The 23,094-nt window shown below is 35.5% G+C and overlaps 1 protein-coding gene across 1 annotated transcript; it reads right to left on the reverse strand.

Moving 5' to 3' along the window:
• Positions 1-156: 156 nt before the first annotated feature.
• Positions 157-21,965, reverse strand: l(3)L1231 (zf-C3Hc3H domain-containing lethal (3) L1231). Its single transcript, XM_088257760.1, has 10 exons — positions 21,774-21,965; positions 20,426-20,561; positions 19,319-19,941; positions 18,276-18,586; positions 17,031-17,149; positions 15,584-15,806; positions 14,099-14,276; positions 12,759-12,851; positions 12,192-12,302; positions 157-10,533 (listed from the first exon to the last, which is right to left on the reverse strand). Exons 2-10 carry the CDS (start codon positions 20,455-20,457, stop codon positions 10,316-10,318), a joined length of 1,908 nt encoding a protein of 635 aa, XP_088113886.1. The 5' UTR covers positions 20,458-20,561; positions 21,774-21,965; the 3' UTR covers positions 157-10,315.
• Between the last annotated feature and the right edge of the window lie 1,129 nt (positions 21,966-23,094).

A 23,094-nucleotide genomic window follows, 5' to 3' on the forward strand; every position in this document is an offset into this window, starting at 1 on the left:
ACTAAGTTGTATTTTAGTAACAAAAACACATAAAAAATTATATTGTGACAATTGTTTCGCCTTGTTAGGGCATTATCAAACGAATGTATCGAAACGACATTCGTTTGATAATGCCCTAACAAGGCGAAACAATTGTCACAATATAATTTTTTATGTGTTTTTGTTAATAAAATACAACTCATTAGACTCAAAAAATCTGTGTTTGATTTAAAATTAATACATAAAAAAATTATCAATTGTAAAAATATATATATATTGTCTAATACAATTTGATCATACGAGTGAAGTCCTTAGTAAACACAGTAAACAATTCTTTATTGTTGTCGGATTCCAGAGAATACACAAACACACACACACACACACATATACACATATGAAGTATTAGAAACATACCGAGAACATAATACCGTAAAACCGATAATCAGTAAAGCTTGTTATTCATGAATGAGATAAATTTATTATTAATTATCGATTGTATCAAATTATTACTATGTAAATGATAAACCATAGAAATTAGACACAAACACAATAATTAGCATGGTGCAGTGACATGCAGTATAATGATTCTGTCTATTGATATAAATAAGATATCACGGGGCAATTACTCCAACTTCTTCTAACCCTCATCCCCGCCCGATGGTGCTTAGGGCACTGCATCGTAAATAAGTAGTGTTATCTTGATTGTTAAATGAGAAGAAGTGATCACCTCTGTTCTTCAGGTGCCAATAAAAACTCTGCGATATCACTATAACATTCTTGGGTTGTTCCGTTATTGACCAACACTTTTGCCACTTTTACAGGGGTCATCTTCAGATATACCTTGAAGACGTCCCTTGCAACTGCGACCAAGATGTTGGTAGGAGAAAATATGAATATATCATCAATTATCATAATATTTGTCCATACAAGCAACACCTACATCGCTCACTCCTTTCAACAACGTCATACATCAAAAAACTTGATTTTTCAGATTGTTTTTAAAGTTAAAGAATATGATAAAATGTATTAAAAATAAATATCAAGCCACTTATTGAACTTTTTATTATGCAGCAGATCTATTTAGGTAAAACCTGAAGGTTAATTTAAAATAATAATCAAATAATACCTTTTCTTCAAAATGCAAAAACAACACTTTCTGCCCTGTAGCGGGTAAATATTTAGTTGAAAATATACCGCTTTTGCTGGGATATAGTACATTTTCAGGGCATTCCGAAAACATGCACAACTGAATTTTTGATATATGACATTGTTGAAAGGAGTGAGCGATATGTAAAAGGTGTCAAACGCAAACACAACCGGAAGGCGTTGCGAATACAGTCCAATGGAATAAGATTTTTTATGCTAAACGTGTTTTATAATATGATAAATAAATATTTAGTAATAATTTGAAACAATGCGACAATCTCGATTAAATAATATTAGACGTTAACACTAAAATACAACTTAAAAATAGACATGCATGCTACTCTCCGTACCCATCGTCATCACAGGAAAAATTCTGTAGTGTCAGTGCGAAAAAAGTATTAATTTATTGTAAACTTACACGCTAACACACAATATTACTTATTAGAGTTATGTAACTAAGCAAGCGTATTCTGTTTTTTTATTATAACCTAGACAAAACCAATGTCTTTGAAGAGATAAAATCAATACCTTATTTAAAGTCACATTATTTTTATTTTGCCAAACAAGAGTAGAACTCAATTATCCGAATCAATTGTGAACGGACCCATTCGGATTTTTGACATCTCAATATAGATGAAAAAGAATATGGAAGTCTGGGTATTCCCCGGATCCGTCAGCTTTTATTATTCACAACATTTCGAGCGTCTAAATGCTTGTTCACAAATCTGTGTTCTCTTCGCTTTTTTTTACATACTAACATAAATGAAGAAGAATATGGAACTCTGGGTATTTACATAGTTCGGATAATTGCAGTTCTGCTGTACCATGTTTCAGAACCAGTTTGTAAAATAAAGGATAGCGAATTATCAATCGAAAATTCAATTTTACATCCATATTTCATTTAAATAAATCCTTAAAAATCTCGCATTAAATTAGGTTAAATATCAGGTCTGCCTCGACCGAATGGTACTGAGAAAACGGAGTAAACAAATGTTGTAAAGATGTATGAACTTATTTTAATGAAATATGGATTTTGAAAATGAAAATTGTTTACTCTGTTTTCTCAATATTATTCACTTGAGGCAGACCTGATACTTAAACTCATTTGATACAAAAGATAAATATTTTATAAAATATTCATTTCATAAAGAACATGGTTGCAACTGAAGACAAGAAAATTCAATAAGCTAGGGCATGCACTCCGCATGCCTCTTGAGCTGCCGTCAAGCTTTCGTCTTTTACAAGGCATCAGGTTCCCGCTGACTGCTGACAATTCGGATTTCGCATTAAATTCGGGACGCGGACCTGACCTGGGAGGATGCAAAGGAGCTGGCAGCTGACAGAAGAGCTCGGAGCCAGTTTGTAGACTCTATATGCTCCACATAGGGAGCAAATATGGATTAAGTAAATATTCATTTTAAAATATAAAAAATTAGTTTTTGGAAATAAGATATTATGATTTTTTCCTAATATTTCAAACATACTAAATAACTATTACAAAAATAATATGAAAATAACTCCTGTAATTGGAGATAATTCAGATTATGTAAACAAGTATTTGGACACACTCAAAATGTTATTACAAACTGGTCTGAAACAGTGTATGTCACACTCCTAGTTTTAGACTATGACAAATTTATAAAAAGAACACATGTACTCAACACATAAACAAATATTAATGTAGATTTCATTTAAAGGCAAGAATTGAAGAAAGATTTATTTTTAAAGTTTAAATATTGTTTATCTGAATAAATATTGTCCGCCTCCCTAGTGTAATGGTCAGCACGCTCGGCTACCGTTCTGGAGGTCCCGGGTTCGATTCCCAAGGGGGGTGAAATAAACATTAGTGAATTTTTCACTGTCATATTTATTCAATATTACCCTGGACTGGTACCTGAAGCGGAGGGCTGATCACCTATCCTTCATGTGTAAATGATCAAGATAACACTGCGTTTATATGACGCTGTGCCCTATGCACCATTGGGGTGTGGATAAGGGTTTTATTATTATTATTATTATCTGAAAAATGGCTGGCGAGGCTCAAATAGTCACATAAAACCAGGTGCAGTCAATGTATAAAAAGTCTCAACAAAACTGTGTAAACGGCATTAATTTTACAGAACCATGGTAAAAAATATATTGTTTTTGTTTCTTTTTGCTTCAGTATCTGAAATAAAGCTTTTCAAAAGATTTTTTTTCCAATACATACTACAAATTATATCGAAAGATCTTAAAAAATTAATAAGAAAGACTTCAATTATTCCATATGTATTTTGTGTATTTAAATTTTCATCATAATCTTTGGACCATAGTTGTGTTATGAAGCATGGAAACTATGGTGCATAGAATATTTCCTTTAATAAAGTACCATAATTGGGAGAGTTTTTAGTTTTGTTTTCAATGAAAGATATGTACAATCACTAACTCACACTAATGTTGATAATTTAAAAAAATCATAATCATTTATAATAACCAAAACATGCTACATATTTCATTTAGTAGCTGAATTCCTCTCATTTCAGATGTAAGATTTTTCATGTACGCTGTTTGAACCATAGTTGAGAACTAAAACCATGGTTGAGAACTAAAACCATGGTTGAGAACTAAAACCATAGTTGAGAACTAAAACCATAGTTGAGAACTAAAACCATGGTTGATAACTAAAACCATAGTTGAGAACTAAAACCATGGTTGAGAACTAAAACCATAGTTGAGAACTAAAACCATAGTTGAGAACTAAAACCATAGTTGTGTTAAATTACAGTAAACTAGTATCTAATGTATATCTATGTATATCTTTAACACAAAATTTTGATTTGTCATAGTTTAAAATTAGGAGTGCGAATACGGTTTTTAAATGTGTCTGGAAATGGTGAAAATGGTTTGTTATATTGATAACAAAATTCCTGTAAACTTTTATTGAAAAAATAAAATACCACTTAAGATAGATGTAACAACACTTATGTTACGGTGTTTAACAATACATTTTTTTTAGTAAATTGTGCTTCAATACAAAAGAAATTCATATCAAATGTTAAATATTTAGAATATTTCATTATACCCGTATTTTAGCAGTAGAAAATGGTGATTTCGAAACATTTAAACAAAATGTTGCATATTCTTCAAAGACTGTTTACTTTTTTTAATTCATACACTAAATCATATCTAGTATGTAACCTTTTAAATAATACAACCCTATACTTCAGCCAATTTAAGAGGGCGTGTAAAAACTGCAAAAAATTGCTGTCGCATTTAAACAAATAATAATTGCTTATCGGCTCATGAACTTTATCACAATAATGACACTGTATCAATTTAAACAAGAGTTACTAATGTTTTAAATAAATCTACTGATAGATTTTTTAAAAAAAAGATACTAATCAAATTGTACTGCATTTCTATATATCAATATATATTTTTACTACATTACTCGAGAGATCTAATATGTGATCGTAAATAACATAAAAATGTGTCAGATAAAAATCCATAGAAATCATCATGATAGGTTGCATGAAAATACCATGATTTTTTAAAAATTTCACTCGTATTTATATGAAATCCTCATCTTTATTACCGACGATTTCTATGGATTTCATCATAGACTACAAGTTATATTATAATAGAAAAGATCATTTTTGTTTTTGTTAGCAAGTGAATAAAAGAATAACTGTATTTATTGACATCGAGGCATAGTTTGATTTCAGTAAACATCTAGCAGCATTATCAGCAAACCTCATTATCATGAAGTAAAGCTCTGAATGCAGTGCTAGATAATGCAGTATTTATAAAGTAAACTCTCTTATAAAGTACACCTTCTTAAATTGGCTAGAAACGAAATATGATTAATAATTGAAATAATAAACTATTGGAACAATGTATTTTTTCTCTCAAACAAACAAAAAAAAAAACATTCCCAATTTTTAATTGAGAAACAGTCTTTCGTATAATCTAAGTTTGAAGCATACTGAATTAATTATAATAATCGTTATTATGTACTTTGTTTTGAACCACTATGATAATAATAGTCTTTAGTCTTCTCTATGCCGTAAAACGGACAGTTGAAATTTTTTATATCCCGCAATGTAGTGTCGCGAAAACACGACTACCATGCCGGTTTTCGTGTAACGCTCGATAACCTAAAAATGTCTTAACATTTTACGATAATTATTAAAATTAACATACACTAAACTTCATAAATAATATTGATATTTTACAGTTAGTTGGAGAGAATCGTGAGAAGTAAATAAAGATCACTGGAATAATTCAATAGAGGACTGTTTATAGTTATTTTTTGAGTTGTTACGCCGTGTTTTATAGCTCATGTTGCCGAGATGGTGCAAAGACCTAAGATACACAGCATAGTGACCTATAAAAAACACTGTAAACATCTGAATGTCGTTGTAAATTAAACAGTTTTCGCAAACATTCCTACATTTGCGGCTGTCAACTATAGGGTGAACCACAATCAAATGAATTATTTTTTTGTTGAATAACGCAGTAACTAAAACAAACCTTTAAAATTGCAATTAGTTTTGTTTGAATGTGAAATTATATCACAGTGAATTACCACCTCTAACACTGGTACAAGTTCTGGCTCATCTCATCGTCTCGAAAAACCACCACGAAAAGTCTGATGGTGTATAATCCTGGGATCTAGGTGGCCAAGTAGCCATATATATATTGCAAATTTCAAGATGATTCGTCCATGAAATATTTAACATATAAAAGATATTAAAGTTTTTCTGCTAGCTTTTTGAAATACAACAAATGTATCAGTATTTTACAAAAAATTAAACCGTACTCAAAAATTTAAAAAATAAATCAATATGGCGCTATATTTTGATCATTCACTTGACCCTAGCTCACCCTATATTATTTCACCTATATAAGAACATTTTTTTGTCTGCTAAAGTGTATTATTGTGTTGGTTGCAAAACATTTTGCTTCAAACGCCATTGTATGGGACAAAGTCCGTTTTTATTCAATGTTTTTGTCATTTGTGGTGGTCAAGAAACCAAAATTTAAAAGAGGATGTTTTAATTATGTGCTAATTTATGGCATCACAAATTCCCTCGTGATTTTTTAACATCCGCCATTGACAAAATGACAACCTTCTGCAGGCGGAACATTTTTCAATGAATGAATATTTCATATCTAAATGCACATCGCAAGAATGAAAAAAAACTTGAATAATAAACGACAGTTGGACATTCAACTGTTCCGTTCTGAATTCAAACAATGTTTGAGGACCGGGTTGCCATAGACAAAATTACATTTTAAGCTGGCAAGACTTAATTATTTCTGAGGTAGGTACTGGATATACATATTTAAGACACATTAATGTGGTGTTTAGGACTCATATTACGTTTTTTTTAACGTCAGATTTTTATAATAACATTCTTTTTAAACACAACATTGCAAGCAAAATATTTTCATTTTTAATTCATAATGGAAAAATACTAATTTTAAGACTGAATTTTGTGTTCCTATAAGAATTTTAAAAAAAATCAGTTAATTAATACATATACAGAAATGCGGCGAAATAAACTACATACGATTTTAAAAATATTCAATTTTAAAATGGTACCTAACTAGAAACTAAGCGTATCTCACTTTAAATTTTGTTTATTTAAATTACCATTAGAATAACCTAGTCTCAATAATAGAAAACCACTCAACGATCGGAATTAAAGCTTTTTTCGCGACAAAATTAATACATTCACTCTTAATTACGAGAGGTCAAGAATTCACGGCAATTGATTTAGTTATCATTTTACCAATATGTTTTTTTTTGCAAATTGATCAAATCAACCTATAGTATATCTGTCTGTACTCTGTATTATTGGAATATTTATCTTAATTTTAATTACCAAAAAGGTCCATCAAGTGTTTTGATACAATCTTCTTTTACCTCATGATGATAGATTTTATTGGACAATTGGTCAAAGTAGAATTACAAATAATAAAAAAATAGGTCACAAAAGGACCGATTATTTTAGAAATTAGAATTTTTTATTTCGATGATATTTTAATTCTATAAAAAATTAAAATAACCGAGAATTGCCGTGTGATTGATGACTTCTTATAATCAATTATCATTTTCCGAAAGTTATCAAATTATTAGTTTTCTGAACATATCTTCTGATTCAACGAGAAATTCATTACTATACACTTAAAATCATCACGCACAAGTACTATTGCTGCAGTTATTTTTAATTCCCCTAACACATACACTTTTTTGTCTTATCGATTAATAAATGACTTTGCAACGATACGAGAGTTTTAAAAATGCATTCGCGTACGCTATTCGGCGAAATCATAATCGTTACTGAAACATAATAAACTTGGTCTGGAAAACGTTACCTATATTAATATAATAAAAGCAAAAATTAAGGCGATCAGTTGCAAAAGTACAAAAAAAATAATTTATCATATCGCGGAAGAGTAGTTAATAAGTTAAATATAAAATCAGAATAAACGTTTTAAAAAAAATCACATTATTAATTTCTCTCCTCGCTCAAATTAAGAACTAATAGGAAAGGTAGATTGCTATTGTAGACCAACTAAAGGAAATCAAGATTACAGCTAGCGTAAACCGAAACACCTAAACATTACATTTGTGACTTGAATCATTGCCTTTTCCCGTTTCCAAGCTATACATCGTTATCGAGACCTATCTCGCTTACTTACTTTTTCAATTTCTAACCCTAAAACAACTAGTAACATCGAATTCCTTACAGCGAGAGACCAATTAGGCTATCAACAACTTGACCAATTACGACAGCTACTACAATTCAAAACGACTCAACTTTAATTTTGTACTAAATAGTTTTTAGGGATATCTCTCATTCCGAGGGTATAATACGGCGAAAACATCCTTTTTCCTCCTGCGGATTCCTTATTTTACAGGTAGCTACACTACGGCGGCGGATTCCTTTCAACTCTCAATATTTACCGACATTTTGGAAAACACATTTTTTAAAATGACACAAGAACAAATTACATTAATTAATAAAGATTGCGGCTTTTAATCTTAACGACTTAATGCTGGAGCTTTTGGACAGAGGGGTTTTATTTCAAAGTTATGTAACTTTCAGTTTACAAAAATTTACTTTAGTACAGTACATTTACAATACTTTACTGCAGTCAAAATGGCACTAAATAAAATAATTTGCACATGTTTATTTAATTAATAATTTTCACAGATCTCCTGGCTCTGGAATATGAGATTGGGCAGAGATCAGGACTGTCGAGGCCCCGTTTAGAGCTGCCCGAGACAAGGAGAATTACTCTCAAGTAGTTGACGTCAGGGGACCTGACATGACACGCACAGAAGATAGAAGCCATGAGCGTCACCCTAAATTTGAATATGATCGGAGATAGGCGAGCTGAGCTTCTAGATAACAGAAATCGGAATACATTCAGCATACAGTCTCCATAGTAAAAAAAAAAATTTAAAAAAAAACATACATCGATAAAAAAAAAAACAATGTCCATTTCGATGTTACTCCAAGCGCCAGTTTGATATTGTAATACGGGCAAACTGTAAATAAATTGTTTTGGGCTGTTTTAAACAAAACGCCTCAAAATCAAAAGGTGAGCAATAAGAAAAACAAATCCGCATTTTTTTTACTATTGTCAACATAGGAGTTACGAGAGACCTAATATCAATGATGGCGTGCCACTTTCTCGATTGGGAAAAGGAAAAATATGTGTTTCCGCATATCAGCAGGTGTCGTAAGGAATCCGCGCAAGCCTCACTCGGTGTTGTCTACGTCTCGCACTTGGATGACATGTTTGCTCGTGTTGCGCGCCATGACCGCACTCAGGGGGCTACACCATTGCGACATACCTCGTTCCATTTGACAAGAGCAACCGTATTACGGTTTTCAGATATTTAAAAAAAAAATTATGAAGTGTATATGCACTAATATTTCGATTCAATATGGCTTGTGTTGACAAAATAGGAATTAGATGTGAAAAATATGTTAAATAGTTTATGTTTTGGTGTGGTGTAATCTGAACAACACGTTTTGAATCGGTTGTCATTTACACTATAAGTCGCAATAATGAGATCTTTAATAAATGATTTCAAACACTTATTTTCTGAGAACCATAGATTTTTTACTAATAACCATAGAATAATAAATAGGTAAGTAAGTTACAAACAATTTTGATTTTAAATTATTATCTGTTTAAGCTTTGAAAAGGACAATTTAACTACTTTAAAACAAACCGCGCATCTCTCTCTCTCGAATACAAAAGTTCAAGTTACAATCACAATATACGGTGCAAGCGTATCCTAATTTAATAATTAAACGAAATTATATCAAAAGTTTGAAGAATGAGCTATGTTTTAAGTCAAAAATGACCACAATCTCTATAATCAGTCCAGAAAAACTGCGGTTTGAATCTTTGGCGGAGCACTGTGTGTCAAACATGTGCCAAACGCGTGGTGGATATTATCCAAAGTGTCACAATGTTCTTCTAACCCTTATCCGCAGCCAATGGTGCAAAGGGCATTGCATCGTATTGTGTTTTCTTGATTGTTACTTTACATGGGGGCAACGTGATCACTCCTGGGCTTCAGGGACCAGTCCAGGATAATATTGAATAAATATTAGAGTGTAAAATCACCAATATTTATTTTCACCCCTCCCTGGGAATTGAACCCGGGACCTTGAACATGGCGACTAAACACGCTAACCATTACACCACGGAGGCGGAAAAAGTGTCAAAAACTGGCTGCCAATCGCGGGTGAAATATTGAAGAGAATTAAGAGAATTTGACGGTTATTTCATATGTTGGGTAATATATCCAAAATTAAACAAGGTTTTTGTTGGATTGAATTCTACATTTATTTATGTATATCTTAATACGTGACGCGTTTCGTCTTCTTAGGACATTATCAAACACTCTTCTTAGGAGTATTTGAAAATGTCCTAAGAAGACAAAACGAATGTTTAAAAAACGTAGAATTCAATCCAACACAAACCTTGTTTTATTTTGGGTATATTACCCAACAATTCAATATGGAATTCTACCAACTGTCTGCAGTTACGATAAATAGGTTATTTGATAGGTGGCTGGTCTAGTCCAATGGAACGAGGATACGTGCGAGCACTCTGCGGACAGTGATATGTTACGATAGAATCCGACAGCGACGCGCGATGCGTTGGCGCGGGGCGCTCATGCGGTGCAGTTGGGCGAGGGGCTGAAGACGTCGGGCAGGCTGGCGAGCGTCTCGGCGAGGGTGCGCTCGTCCAGCAGGGCGTCCAGCAGGAGGGCGGAGCCCGAGGTGGCCGTCATCTTCTCCAGGGACTTGACGTCCTGGTTCACGGCCTCCAGCGCGCGCTCCAACTCTTCCGTCTCCTCGCGGGTTGGGATATATTCTTCGTTCTGCTCGGCTGGAAAGAATTGTATTCGGACATTTAAATTAGTATACTAACTAACTAACCATCACGCCGCTTCTCCGCAGGGGTAGGCAGAGAGAATAGAGCGCCACACCACTCTGTCTTTGCAAACATTCTTCGCCTCTTCCACATTCATGCATCTCCTCATACATACCCGCCGATTGTTACGACTTCTAACCTGACCACTTTCAAGTATTTGGCATACCCGATCGCGCCATGTTTTTCTCGGTCTTCCTCTGCTTCTTTTCCCAATTACACTCGCCTCGTAAATTTGTTTTACCGTTTTTTCCTCACTCATTCGTTCTACATGTCCAAACCATCTCAACACACCTTTCTTAATTTTATCGATAATGCATATCTCAACATAACATTCCTTCCTTATTTCACTATTTGCACATCTATCATACATCGTTTTGTCGCACATTCTTCTGAGAGATTGCATTTTGACTGCATTCAGTCTACTTTCATCCTTCTTTTGCCAACTCCATGTTTCACTTCCATACATTAGAGTTGGAACCAGGACCCCGTTGTGCACTGCCAGTTTAGCTTCCGCTGATAGGTTTTTATTTAATATAACTGATTTCAGTGCACCATTCACTTTGTTCCCAGCATTCACTCTCCTTTCTATATCTTTATCAATCTTTCCATCCCTAGAAAACATACTACTCAAATACACGAAATCATCTACCTAATCGAAATTAGTATAAAGTATAAAATTCTCTAGTACACAACTATGATACCCGCTTCACCCGCAACGAAGGGTTGATGGTCCCAAGAGTGAACAAAAAATATGGAGGGAGAACCCTTCAATACATAGTTCCGAGCGTTTTTAATTTGTTGCCGGCGGAGGTCAGAGGGCAAACAAAAATATGGACCAAAGACAAAATGAAGCAATGGGTAAATAATCAAGAGTCAATACTGTGAAAATTGTAAAATAGTTTTCATTTTCAATTTTTTCTTTCATCTTTTGCGTGTACATCTTTCTTCTGTTGGTAGAGAGCGAGAAACGCTTATAAGCATTCTATGTGCTTACATTTGGTAAAGCGAGAGATGCCAAAAAACATTGTACCGATTGGAGTTGGGTTTGCAGTTACTTGCGATTAGTGTATAAATTGGGGTAGGTTTGATGAAAAAACCGCTCAACAACATGATATATTAAATCAATAACATATATGTGTCTCCTTTCAAAATCCACCAGATCCAATTTTATAAGATTTTAAAATAAATACTTTATTGGAAGGCCAATTGTGGGTTTTATCGTTTAAAATATTTATATACTTGAAAACCCTGCTAAAAAATACTTAAAAACAGTGTTGTATTTCAAATTCCGCTATATATTAATGAAACTTGCCTTCTGACCCATATCAGCCAATCAGAGAGAGGGGATAGGTCAAAAATTAAGTGTCTCGTATTTTTTTGTTAAATACTGAAAAAAAAATCCTAAAAGAAATAGGAAAATTCTATTTCATAACATTTTATCTAAAGATAAATCTTTGAAACATAAATGTTACCCGGAGAATTAAGCATTTTTTGTAAAATCGACTTACATGGATTTGGCGGATTTTGAAAGTAGGGGACACATGTTATATATTAGCTCAATAACATTAATATAACGACAACAGTATATTATGAAGTTTAGTCTGAAGAGTTACCAGTAAAGAAGTCATTGAAGACAGTGGACAGGTCTATCTGAGCTTCCTGCGAGGGAGCGGGCGCCTCCTCCTCCTGCAGGCCCAACACCTGCGCCACAACCTCTTCATCAACTGCAAACATACACCAATCGTCAACCCTCCATTACACATCCCCAAATCTTGCGCGTGGCACGTGACACGTTGCGCGTGGCAACGAGGAGAATAGCCTGGAACGACTAGTTGTGATCGGTAGCCTGGAGGGAAAGAGAGGGAGAGGAAGATCCCCCACACGATGGACCGATCAAATTAAGGCAGCAGCAGGCACCTCAGTGGTCGCTAAGCAGCACAGTCAAGGGATAACTGGAGAAGAGTCATTGCTTCTTCAAGTGTCACAACCCTCAGCAATGAGGAATAAGACGGAGAAGAAAACACAAAGAAAGAAAATTGCTGGGTTCAAGCCATTAGAGTTTTCCACTCTCCATTTTTTTGAGAATGAAGGATTGTAGCTCATTGTTGACAGGCCTTCTCCAATTTCAGTACCAGTCAGCATAAAGGCTGGAGCGCGGTGCACAGGATAAGTGTCCTTACCGATATGTTGTGTAGTGGTGGCCCCAATGAACTCTTCGGGGAGTCCCATGGCTGTTTCTTCTGTACTCTCTTCACAGCCTGACGATGTTGAACCTGACCAAACAAACAATTAAATAAGACGCTGATAGACTTATATGTATTCAAACAATGTGTCTGCATTATGACTTAGATTGTATTTGTATAAAAAAAGTAAGTGTAAATCGCTTTTTGTCTCCATCTGGTTTCGAAGAGAAAAAAATTCTAAATTAAATACAAACGAGCAAATGTTTTACAAAATGAGAAATAAGGATACCTTTTGTCCCTTCCAAATTTGTGTATTTTTTGTAAGAATTTGTGTATTAAAATTATATTCACAAATGTATGCGAGAAGAACAAAGAGACGCAGTTCATCGTCTTTTATTTTGATTACAATATTGTCCCCACCACATGCAACTCTTTTAAAATCGTATATAAGGGGTGGAGGACCAATATTTGTGTGCTCAGATAAGATTGAAATTCAAACATATATACGTCGCGCTCGCTCTTTTTCTATTGGCGTCGCTTTGTTCATCTCGCCCTTATAAGTGTTTTATAATTTTTGATAAATAAATAATTCTCTTATTTATTTTTTTACAAAAATGTTAATAAAATTAGTATATAACCACTCACGGAGATTTTTACGTCTACCGGTTTCGAGACGTACCCGTCTCTTCGTCAGGACAATCACTAACACAGCATGCAAACAATACTACCCTTCACCACCATAGCACCATTTACACACTCAAAACTACACAAAATGTCTAACACATGCGATTTTTGGTCGACCCGAAGACCAACATGCACTATAGTTTTCAATACAGACATGCGTTACGAGCCGAGGTTAAACGAGGGTCGACCAAAAATCGCATGTGTTAGACATTTTGTGTAGTTTTGAGTGTGTAAATGGTGCTATGGTGGTGAAGGGTAGTATTGTTTGCATGCTGTGTTAGTGATTGTCCTGACGAAGAGACGGGTACGTCTCGAAACCGGTAGACGTAAAAATCTCGGTGAGTGGTTATATACTAATTTTATTAACATTTTTGTAAAAAAATAAATAAGTAAAAATGACTAACCACAAAGTAAATGCTTTAAATATTAATAATATTGAGAATAAAATAATTCTCTTTATTTGCGTGTTTCCGTCTTCCTCATTATAAGTGTTCCAGTAACATTAGTCGTTACACCTTTAAAAATTCTTACCAAAAATATTGAGCACACTTTGAAATGCACCTCTTCCAGACGCAGCTTAAACACACACTAAACAAAAAACTCTCATTTTATTGTTTCCGACCTAATAATAAATCTGTGCGAAATTTAGTTACCCTGCGTGTGTGACAGAGAGGTGAGGTGGGGCGGAGCGAGGGAGGTGGTCGCTTCGGGTTGAGATGGTTTCTTTTTTTTGCGGTTTCTCTTCTGGGGTCGGATCATGGCTGACGGCTTGGGTCTCTTGCGAGGCGCTTTCTTAGGCTTCAGCTCCTGACTTATTTTGTTGTAATTGTCCTGAAAGGTCAAACGCAATAAATGAAGTTTGATACAATCAATGCACAATGGTCAAGGAAAACCACACAGCGGAACTGCCAAGAAGAATAGGACTGAGTTGGGCGGCTTTTGCAAATTCAAACACATTCTAGAGAGTAAAGAGGTTTGGACCTATCTTAAAACAAAAACGTATGAATCCTGCACACTGCTAGTTAATACATATGACCTAGAAACCATGTATGTGTAAGACGGAGGATATCGTGAGGTGGGGACGACAACGAAGGCGATACTGGAATGAACATATAAACAGAATGTCAGAAGACAGACTTCCACGTATCGCCCTCCAAGGCAACCCTGAAGGACGCAGACCCCCAGGCAGACCTCCGAAAAGATGGAAAGACAGCTGGGAGTCAACATCCCAAGAGCGACATGCGGAGGCACAAACAGATCCCTAAGATCTACAAAAAGAAGAAGAAGAAGAAGACCTAGAAACCATGGGTCTGTCAAAAAGAAATGCAGAAAAGCTCAAATGCACACAACGATCCATGGAAAGATTCATCCTTGGTTTGAGCCTGAGGAATAAACTAAGAAATCAGGAACAGAACCAAAATACTGGATATCATGTACCAAGACTCAAGTGGCAATGGGCGGGACATGTTACAAGATGCTGTAAGCAAAAAGAATGCTCGTAAGCGTCTCCTGGTCTCTAAATGATGCTTTGAAACGTTTCCCGCAAACAATGTGTTAAATAAATACTAGAGTGAAAAAATACTTTTATTTATTTTAACCCCCCCTAGGCATCGATCCCGGGACCTCGAGTATGATAGTCAATTTATTTTTAAAGCATAAAAATGTATGTGAAAGATGTTTTAAGAATGTGTTAAATATTTATACCTAGAAATAGATGAAATTATAAATGCGCAATATTAGCATATGAGGTAAAATTTTGAATCTGCTTGTAAACAAATCGCCGGGAATATTGCCAGGAACTACGCTTGGATGGCTTGACTCTGACTAATACCTATACCCGACGGATTCTCCAGTTCTTTGGACACGTTGCGCGTGGCAACGACGATAGCCTGGAACGACTAGTTGTGATCGGTAGCCTGGAGGGAAAGAGAGGGAGAAGAAGATCCCCCATACGACAAAGCGATCAAATTAAGGCAGCAGCAGGCACCTCAGTGGTTGGTGCGCTACGTGCAGCGCAGTCAAGGGATAACTGGAGAAGAGTCATTGCTTCTGCAAGGGTCACAACCCTCAGCAATGAGGAATAAGACGGAGAAGAAGTTTTAAACAAATAAATAAATGAGTGAAGTGAGAGTTGTTACCCGCTTCCAGGCGTGCTCGGGGCAGAGCGGCAGGTGGGTGGTGACGTTGACCACGGGCAGGCGGCACTGCGTGTTGTCGCTGAACTTGGCAGTGCAGCGCGAGAACAGGTGCTGGTCCGGGCTGGCCGCGATGTGCTCCAGGCAGTAGGCCGCGCACGCCAGGCTGGCGGCCCCGCAGCCCGGCGCGCAGCACCCCGCGCCCCCCACCAGCTTGCAGCCCGTCCTGCGCACACACACACACCCTGTACTCTACACTGCTTTCACACCACAACTTACTTATTAATTACTTACTTACTTTTAATTCAAATGTAACTTTGTTTTAAAATCACCATAAATATTTTATTATAACTTAATTATAATGTCTACCGGTTTCGAAGCTAACCGGTAGACATTATAATTAAGTTACAAAAATATATTCATGGTGATTTAAAACAAAGTTACATTTTAATTATAAAATGGAAGATCACAAAGTTAGTACTTCAAATATAAATTATATTAAAAAAAATTATACTTACTTACTTACTTATTTATAACCCTTATCCGCACCCAATGGTGCATAGGGCACTGCATCGAATTGACGAATTGTTATCTTGATCATTACTTACATGAAGGCAAGATGATCACTCTTGCGCTTTATGGACCAGTTCAGGGTAACATCAAAAAATATTTAGTGTAAAATCACAAATTTTTACTTTCACCACCCCTGGGAATCGAACCCGGGACCTCTGCACAGTAGCTAAACACGATGACCATTACACCACGGGGGCGGACATGTATAATTACTGTAATCAGTGGGATATATCTGTAACACTCCTATCATTCATCATTCACTTTGTGTAATACTTAAAAAAAACACTCCACAAATCATCAGGTCAAATGTAGACATGATGATTGAATGATTACTCTGAAAACGGTTGTCATATAGTAGTATTTTTTAAAGTGGTATTACACAAAGAAAACGATGAATGATAAGGAGAGTGTAATATTACCGTACCACAAAGTTAACAATGGTTAAATGTAATATAGAAACGGATAAATCTAAAATATTATTTATTTATTCAGACACTGGATTATTCACCCTACGGATGATTTATCAATATTAAAGGCGCCTCAATTTGAGATGAAACATCTATCGTTTTATATGAAAGAAGATGGAAGTCTGAGCGTCCACTTGTGCAACGTTTACCATTCTGCCCATTATTGAACATCCATATTGCATCAATTTTTTAAACATGTGTATATGGCCTTTGGTCCCTTTCAGTTGTGGGTTCAATGCAATAGATTTAGAAATATGGCTAGTTGAGTCGCCATCAGTTGTGAAATAAGTGTAGTATGAATGCCGCAAAGTGGTCGGCAATGTTGGCTAGCACCCAGAAATGGCAGCAGCACGATTCAAACCTTATCTTATATAGGTATATAATCAAACCTTATCTTATAATATATTTACCTGATCTTTTTCCGGTCTGCTGCGCTGAGAAGGGTGGTGCTCCCTCGGGATGACAATATTCCGTCCAGTAAAGGACCTTCCACTCGGAAATTATCTGATTTCCATCTTGATTGTTGTTTCTTTAAAAAAATATTTAAATTTGTAAGTGTTTATATCCATAGCTCCAAGAACAAAAAGAAAATCAAAATAATTCATTTCAATTCAATTTTATTCAGCAAAAATAAAACTGATGGATTCGGAAGTCACTTTGTGGTAAAATCTATCCATTTTTAATTAATGGGTATTTACTAAGTAAAACAATAATTAAAAATTAAGAATATATATTTACAGTATTGATAACATTTATACATGATGGATTTTTAATTATAATATAGTTTAATAAAAACTGATCAAAGGTGTGTATTTTGATATTTTGAAAATAAGAGAAAAAAGGAAATTTCGGTTTATGAAAATGATCTTTTTTTATATTTTTATTTAGGTACTTAATAATTAAAGGATTTAACATTTTTATTTTAGCTTATTTTATTAAAAAATCAGATATTTTCTTTTGAACCAACGAACCTAACTGGTGTTCAAGGGCTAAATCACGCATTCACCTCTAAACCATCAATTCTCCAGTGCTCTGGACGACTTCTCTAGCCCAGTTGATTTTTACCACATAAGTATAATTTTTATTTTTAACGACTAGTTTCGGAAGCTACAGATGCTTCCATCTACGGGTTTGAATATAAACTGAATTTGAAACTAGTCGTTAAAATATGATGCTTCTTCTTCTTTTTCAGTATGAGTCCTCTGACCTCCACTGCTGGATATAGGCCTCTTCCCCTTTTTTCCATTTCCTCTGGTTGGTTGCTGCTTGCAGTTTTTACCCCCAACAGCAACTAGCTCGTCGGACCATCTCTTTTGGGGTCTTTCAACACTTTTATTCTCCCAAGGTCTTCATCGTAGAATTCTTGGGGTCCATCTTGAAAACTCACAACCCGTCTGGCAGGCGTGGTGTTTAAATGCCAAACTCCTTCCAAATAAAATGAGCCGGAATTCCAAATATAATAGTGGTAAGGTTTTATTCATAACTTAATCATGTCTTACCACAAAACGAATGCCGAAACAATAAATAGCATTGCTATGTTTATAGTGGACGACTCAAGCCAGTCGATAGCGAGCTTTAATGGCTTTAGAAGGTGGAATTTGCGAAACTGGTATCAGATGAGCCTCGAATTGTTATTACGGAGCATTCTTCTTTACCTTGGCACTCTGGTGGAGGGAGTAGTCCCCCGCCTGGCTGGCGGAGAAGTGCTGCAGCTGCGTGGCGCGGCGGCGCAGCGCGGCGCGGCGCGCGGCCAGGCGCTCGGCGCGCGCCAGGCCCGCCTCGGCGGAGCGCGCCTCCAGCCAGGGCTGCAGCGCCCCGGCGCCCGCCGCGCCCTCCAGCGGCCCGCAGGAGAACAGCGCGCTGCCCGGCGCGCCCCACTCCGCCTCGGGCCGTATCCTCTGCAGCGCCTCGTGCACCGCCGGCCCGCGCCCGGCGCGCCCCCGCGACGCGCTCGGCGGCGGCTTGCCTGCGGGGATCACTACACTATATTCCACTTCCGGGCGTGTCGCAACTTATGTTATAATAAAACCGTGGTATTACTTAATGTCTTTTGCGGGACATATATGTTGCTCTTTAGGAAATTTGTGTGGCTCTTTCTTTGCCAAATTAAAAATAACTTTTTATACAGAAATTTTGAATATATTTTTTTAAATTAATCTATGAATAAAAGAAATTAGAACTTTTAAATATGTACTTTGGTTTTGTTCTGTTTTCTTTATTTAACAAATTAAAAATGCATAGTAAAATACATAAATTATTGAATGTTAAAAGGTACCTTCAAATATTTTTTGAATAACAGAGATACTTAATAAAACTGTTTATTTTAATAGAAAAGGGCATTATTAAAATCTTTTTTAAGTATCAACTTAACTGAAGGCAGGGTGACCAATCCTGCACTATAGTTTCTTGGATCTGAGTGGAATATATCGATAAATGAAAGAGTCAGACGGTATTAGGTAATTTTTTAGAAGGTTTTAGGTTTTAACTGTTAACTGTTAAATCCATTCCTTAGAATAGTCCATTTGTCAGACGGCGTTAGGATGGTCATCATCTCGACACATCAGTTAGAACCTACTATATACTGTGTATCAATTCATGAAAACTAAATAAGAGTATAGATAAGCATATCATTGTTTTTTTTTTTTTTAAAGACATAATTTCTTGTAAGCTAACTATATCTCACATACAAATATCCCACCTGAAGGCAATTTCCTAGGAAGAACACTCGGTGTAAACTTGGGCGGAGTACTGAATAGTGGCGCCGGGGTCTCTTCTGCGAAAACCACCTCCTTCTTCACGACCGCTTCGTTCATCCTGCAGTCCTGGTACAACCCTCCCTTCCCGCTTAAACTACTAATAATACTGTGTTTGGCGTCCTCTTGGACCGTGGAGCGCTTGTCATCCAGAAACTTTTTGAGATCCCTGGCGGAATAGTTGGCGAACAAATCTTTATTCTGCCGCACCGTCACCCTCGCCGGTTGCAGCTTCCCGTCCGACTTGTGATCGCCGTTGTGCAAGGCGTCGGATCGCACGGCCCCGTTCACCTTGATCGCGGATCGCTGCGGCTCCGACTTCTTCACGAGGACCGGGTCCAGAGTTCGCGACCTGCCGGAGACGCTGACGGTGTCCGACTCTCGGAAGGTGTAGATGTCCTCGCCGCGGGACCGATGGGTCTTGGCACTTCTGTCTCCGACCTTGGCCTGGGCCTCGCTGTGAAGGAAGGCTCGCAGCTTGCCCCCGGGGGAGGAGAGAGGGCGCTCCACCCCGCCCTCAAACTGAGGGGTACATCGGACATCCGACAATTGGGAGATGCCATTGTACCTGCAAAGTATGATATTCATCTATTTCACAACAATCCAAAAACAACACAATTATATTCAAATAGTTTATGGTACACTCTTGTAAAATATACCTTGTAAATTTCATTTTCACAATGTATTTGTAATACTCGATCATGCTATGTTCTCTTCAGTCTTTCTGCGCTTCTATTACAACCACATTTGCCTCATAAATTTGTTTTACTGTTCTTTCTTCACTCATTCGATTCACATGCCCAAACCATCTCAACGCACTTTTCTTAATTTTATTGATAATGCTTATCTCGGCCTTGCATTCTTTCCGTCACCATTTAAAAATCCACTATCCATCATTTTGCTACACATTCGAACATTAAAATAAATAAAATTAAAATAAAAACCACACATTCAATAGGTTTGCAGAAGGGTACCTAATAACCAGTTAGAGGCACTAAGTGTAACTTATTAATAAAGTCTGCAGTGGTAGAAGTATTGATTGAGTGACTCACCCCAAATTTCCAGACGTGCTCAGATTAAACATAATGCAATATAGTTCATTATTTCCTAAAACGCGTAGAGAGCTGGCAGTGAACTGGTATATTATTACTACTTAATGATATTAATATTTGGCCCCTATTATCCATTCTGAAAAAACAAAAATTAAAATGTCATTTAAAAACAAAGACATTATAGAATTTTTTTATAACAGAAAGAGAAATATTTGTGTTTTTATTATTTCTCTTCTGTCCTGACATACACTCCTCGCCTCCTTCACATCCATACATCTAGTCATACATGACCTGTATGTATTATGTGTATTATTTGTCCAATTAATGACAAAACTACTGGGGATCAGAGGACAACTTTTCTGTAATCTGATCATCATTTAACCCTTTGCTTGAATTGGCGGCACCACATACAGGCAAAAAAACAGGCACATGCGCAAAGAAACCCAGCCCGGCTTCTTCACTTTACCTCAATAAAGAAATCAAAGCAATTTTCCCGTATTATTTATTATTATAAGCTATTATTTTATGTGCTATTTGAATGTATTCTGGCAGGGTGGCTCTATGCGTATGGACTGTAATGGACTCTGTCGCCCAATGTCAGTATTATTACTTACGTTTCAAACATATCTTCATATCATGTATTTGAAATTTTTTTTAAAAACCTACCCTTTTTGCAAATGAAATAGTCATAAAAACTCATCAGTCAAAGGGTTAAAAAAATGTTTTGTAAAATTCTTAATTGTATAAATGATAAATTAATCTCATATTTAACCGAAACGTTTTGAAAAATTAGTACCAGTAAATTTACTACGCAGCTTATGGTTTGTTGATAATCATTATAATTTAAATATATTTTTAGCGTAGTATTTTTTTCTTCATATTTAGAAAAAAAATCTGCTTACATATATTTAAAATACACAAATAAAGAGTTTGTTATTATTTACTGTGGTATTTTAACAGTTATTTTCTTGTACAAACTAAAATCGGTTTATGGTATGCGAACATATTGGCAGAATGACTTTACCAAAATTATATCGACATAAATCATTTCTTTGATATTCTTTCGGTTCAATGCTTTCTCTTGAATGCTATTTATAGGCCAATAAGGACGTAAAACTTCGTTTAAATCGACAATCAGCAATATCTAGCCTGACATGACAGATGTCATTGTAAGAGGTCGTTTTCGAGATTCGAGAGGTTTGCGCTGACCGACGGTGGAAATAAAGATGCACTGACGATCATTAAACTAAAAACACACTGAAAACTGGTCTATAACAACGATAATTCACATAAATCCGAAAAGAAAGTCGATTAGAACCAGAAAATATAAGCCAAAAACATCACCCACATTTTCAAAAATACGCTACAAATCGTTGTTCACGCATCATAAATTATTAAATGGATCCTTGAACTAACTATATCTTATATAATATTTACAATTAAATGCACAAATATTGCGAAAAATAATAAAACACTTATTCAATAACATTAGACAAATGACAGAATGCAGCAAATGGCAGCCGAATAAAGCGACGTTTTTAAGGGTATTCATTTAAACCGTAGGAAGGTCGTTCGTGCATGTAAGCACGCAGGTAGATACGTGCTGTAAAACAGGGGCAGTTTGTAATGTAACTTATAGTCTTTTTTATGGCTTTGGATCTGAATTATTCTAATATATTATAGAAACAGTCTAACAATAAGATTATTAAGAATTTAGGAAAGTTAAAGGTGTATTATTTTCTGTGTTGACTTGCGTAAAATTCTGAGTTTGGCCTCCGTAAATTTACAAAAGCAGACCCTTCTAACAAAAAAAAAACGTTGATTTTAATATTTCCAAAACATTTTCTTACTGGATGGAGAACCGAGTCCAGTGAGTGGTGTTAAGTCTAAATATAAAGGATGCCTTATATAGCTGTAGACTTCCACGGGTTCCAATTTCTCCTTAATATTGTTTTTGAAAATCAAAAAACTCTTTCTCTTGGCTTAGAGTTTTTAAATATAATTTGGTGGTTTTTCGTTTCCAAAAGATAAAAATGAAAGATTACTGGTTCTCAAAAGAAAAAATACCACCACATATCACATAAGAAGAAAAAATTGAGCTAGAAAATTGCGAAAAAAGTAGACAAAATGTAAAATTACAAGAAAGTAAACTCAATTAAACATTTCATCACAATAATCTCGAAAATTATTGATGATGATAGATATCTTTAATGGGTTGACAAATTTGCTACTACCAAATTCCATTCATTTCCTTTATAAATCATTTTTATACGTTACATAATTAAATATAAAAATATATAAACAGCTACCGCGTGCAAAGAAAAATACTTATTATCCTGTAAAAACATATATGTGGGGTTCATATATCGCTCACTCCTTTCAAGAACGTCATAAATCAAAAAACTTGATTTTTCAGGAGAACGTTTTTAAAGTTTAAAACTATAACACAATGTATTAAAAATAAATATCAAGGCACTTATTGAACTTTTCACTGTGCAACAGATCTTTTTAGGTAAAACCTGAAGGTTTTTTCTCCATTTGAAAAATATTTAGTTTATTTAAAAAAATAATTAAACAATACCTTTTCTTCAAAATGCAAAAACAACACTTTTTGCCCTGAGGCGGGAAAATATTAAGTTAAAAATATGCCTATTTTGCTGAGATATAGT

This window comes from Brachycentrus maculatus, unplaced genomic scaffold (assembly GCF_059751285.1).
Source record: "Brachycentrus maculatus isolate JH-2025_06_01 unplaced genomic scaffold, ASM5975128v1 h1tg000087l, whole genome shotgun sequence".
Classification (NCBI taxonomy): Eukaryota; Metazoa; Arthropoda; class Insecta; order Trichoptera; family Brachycentridae; genus Brachycentrus; species Brachycentrus maculatus.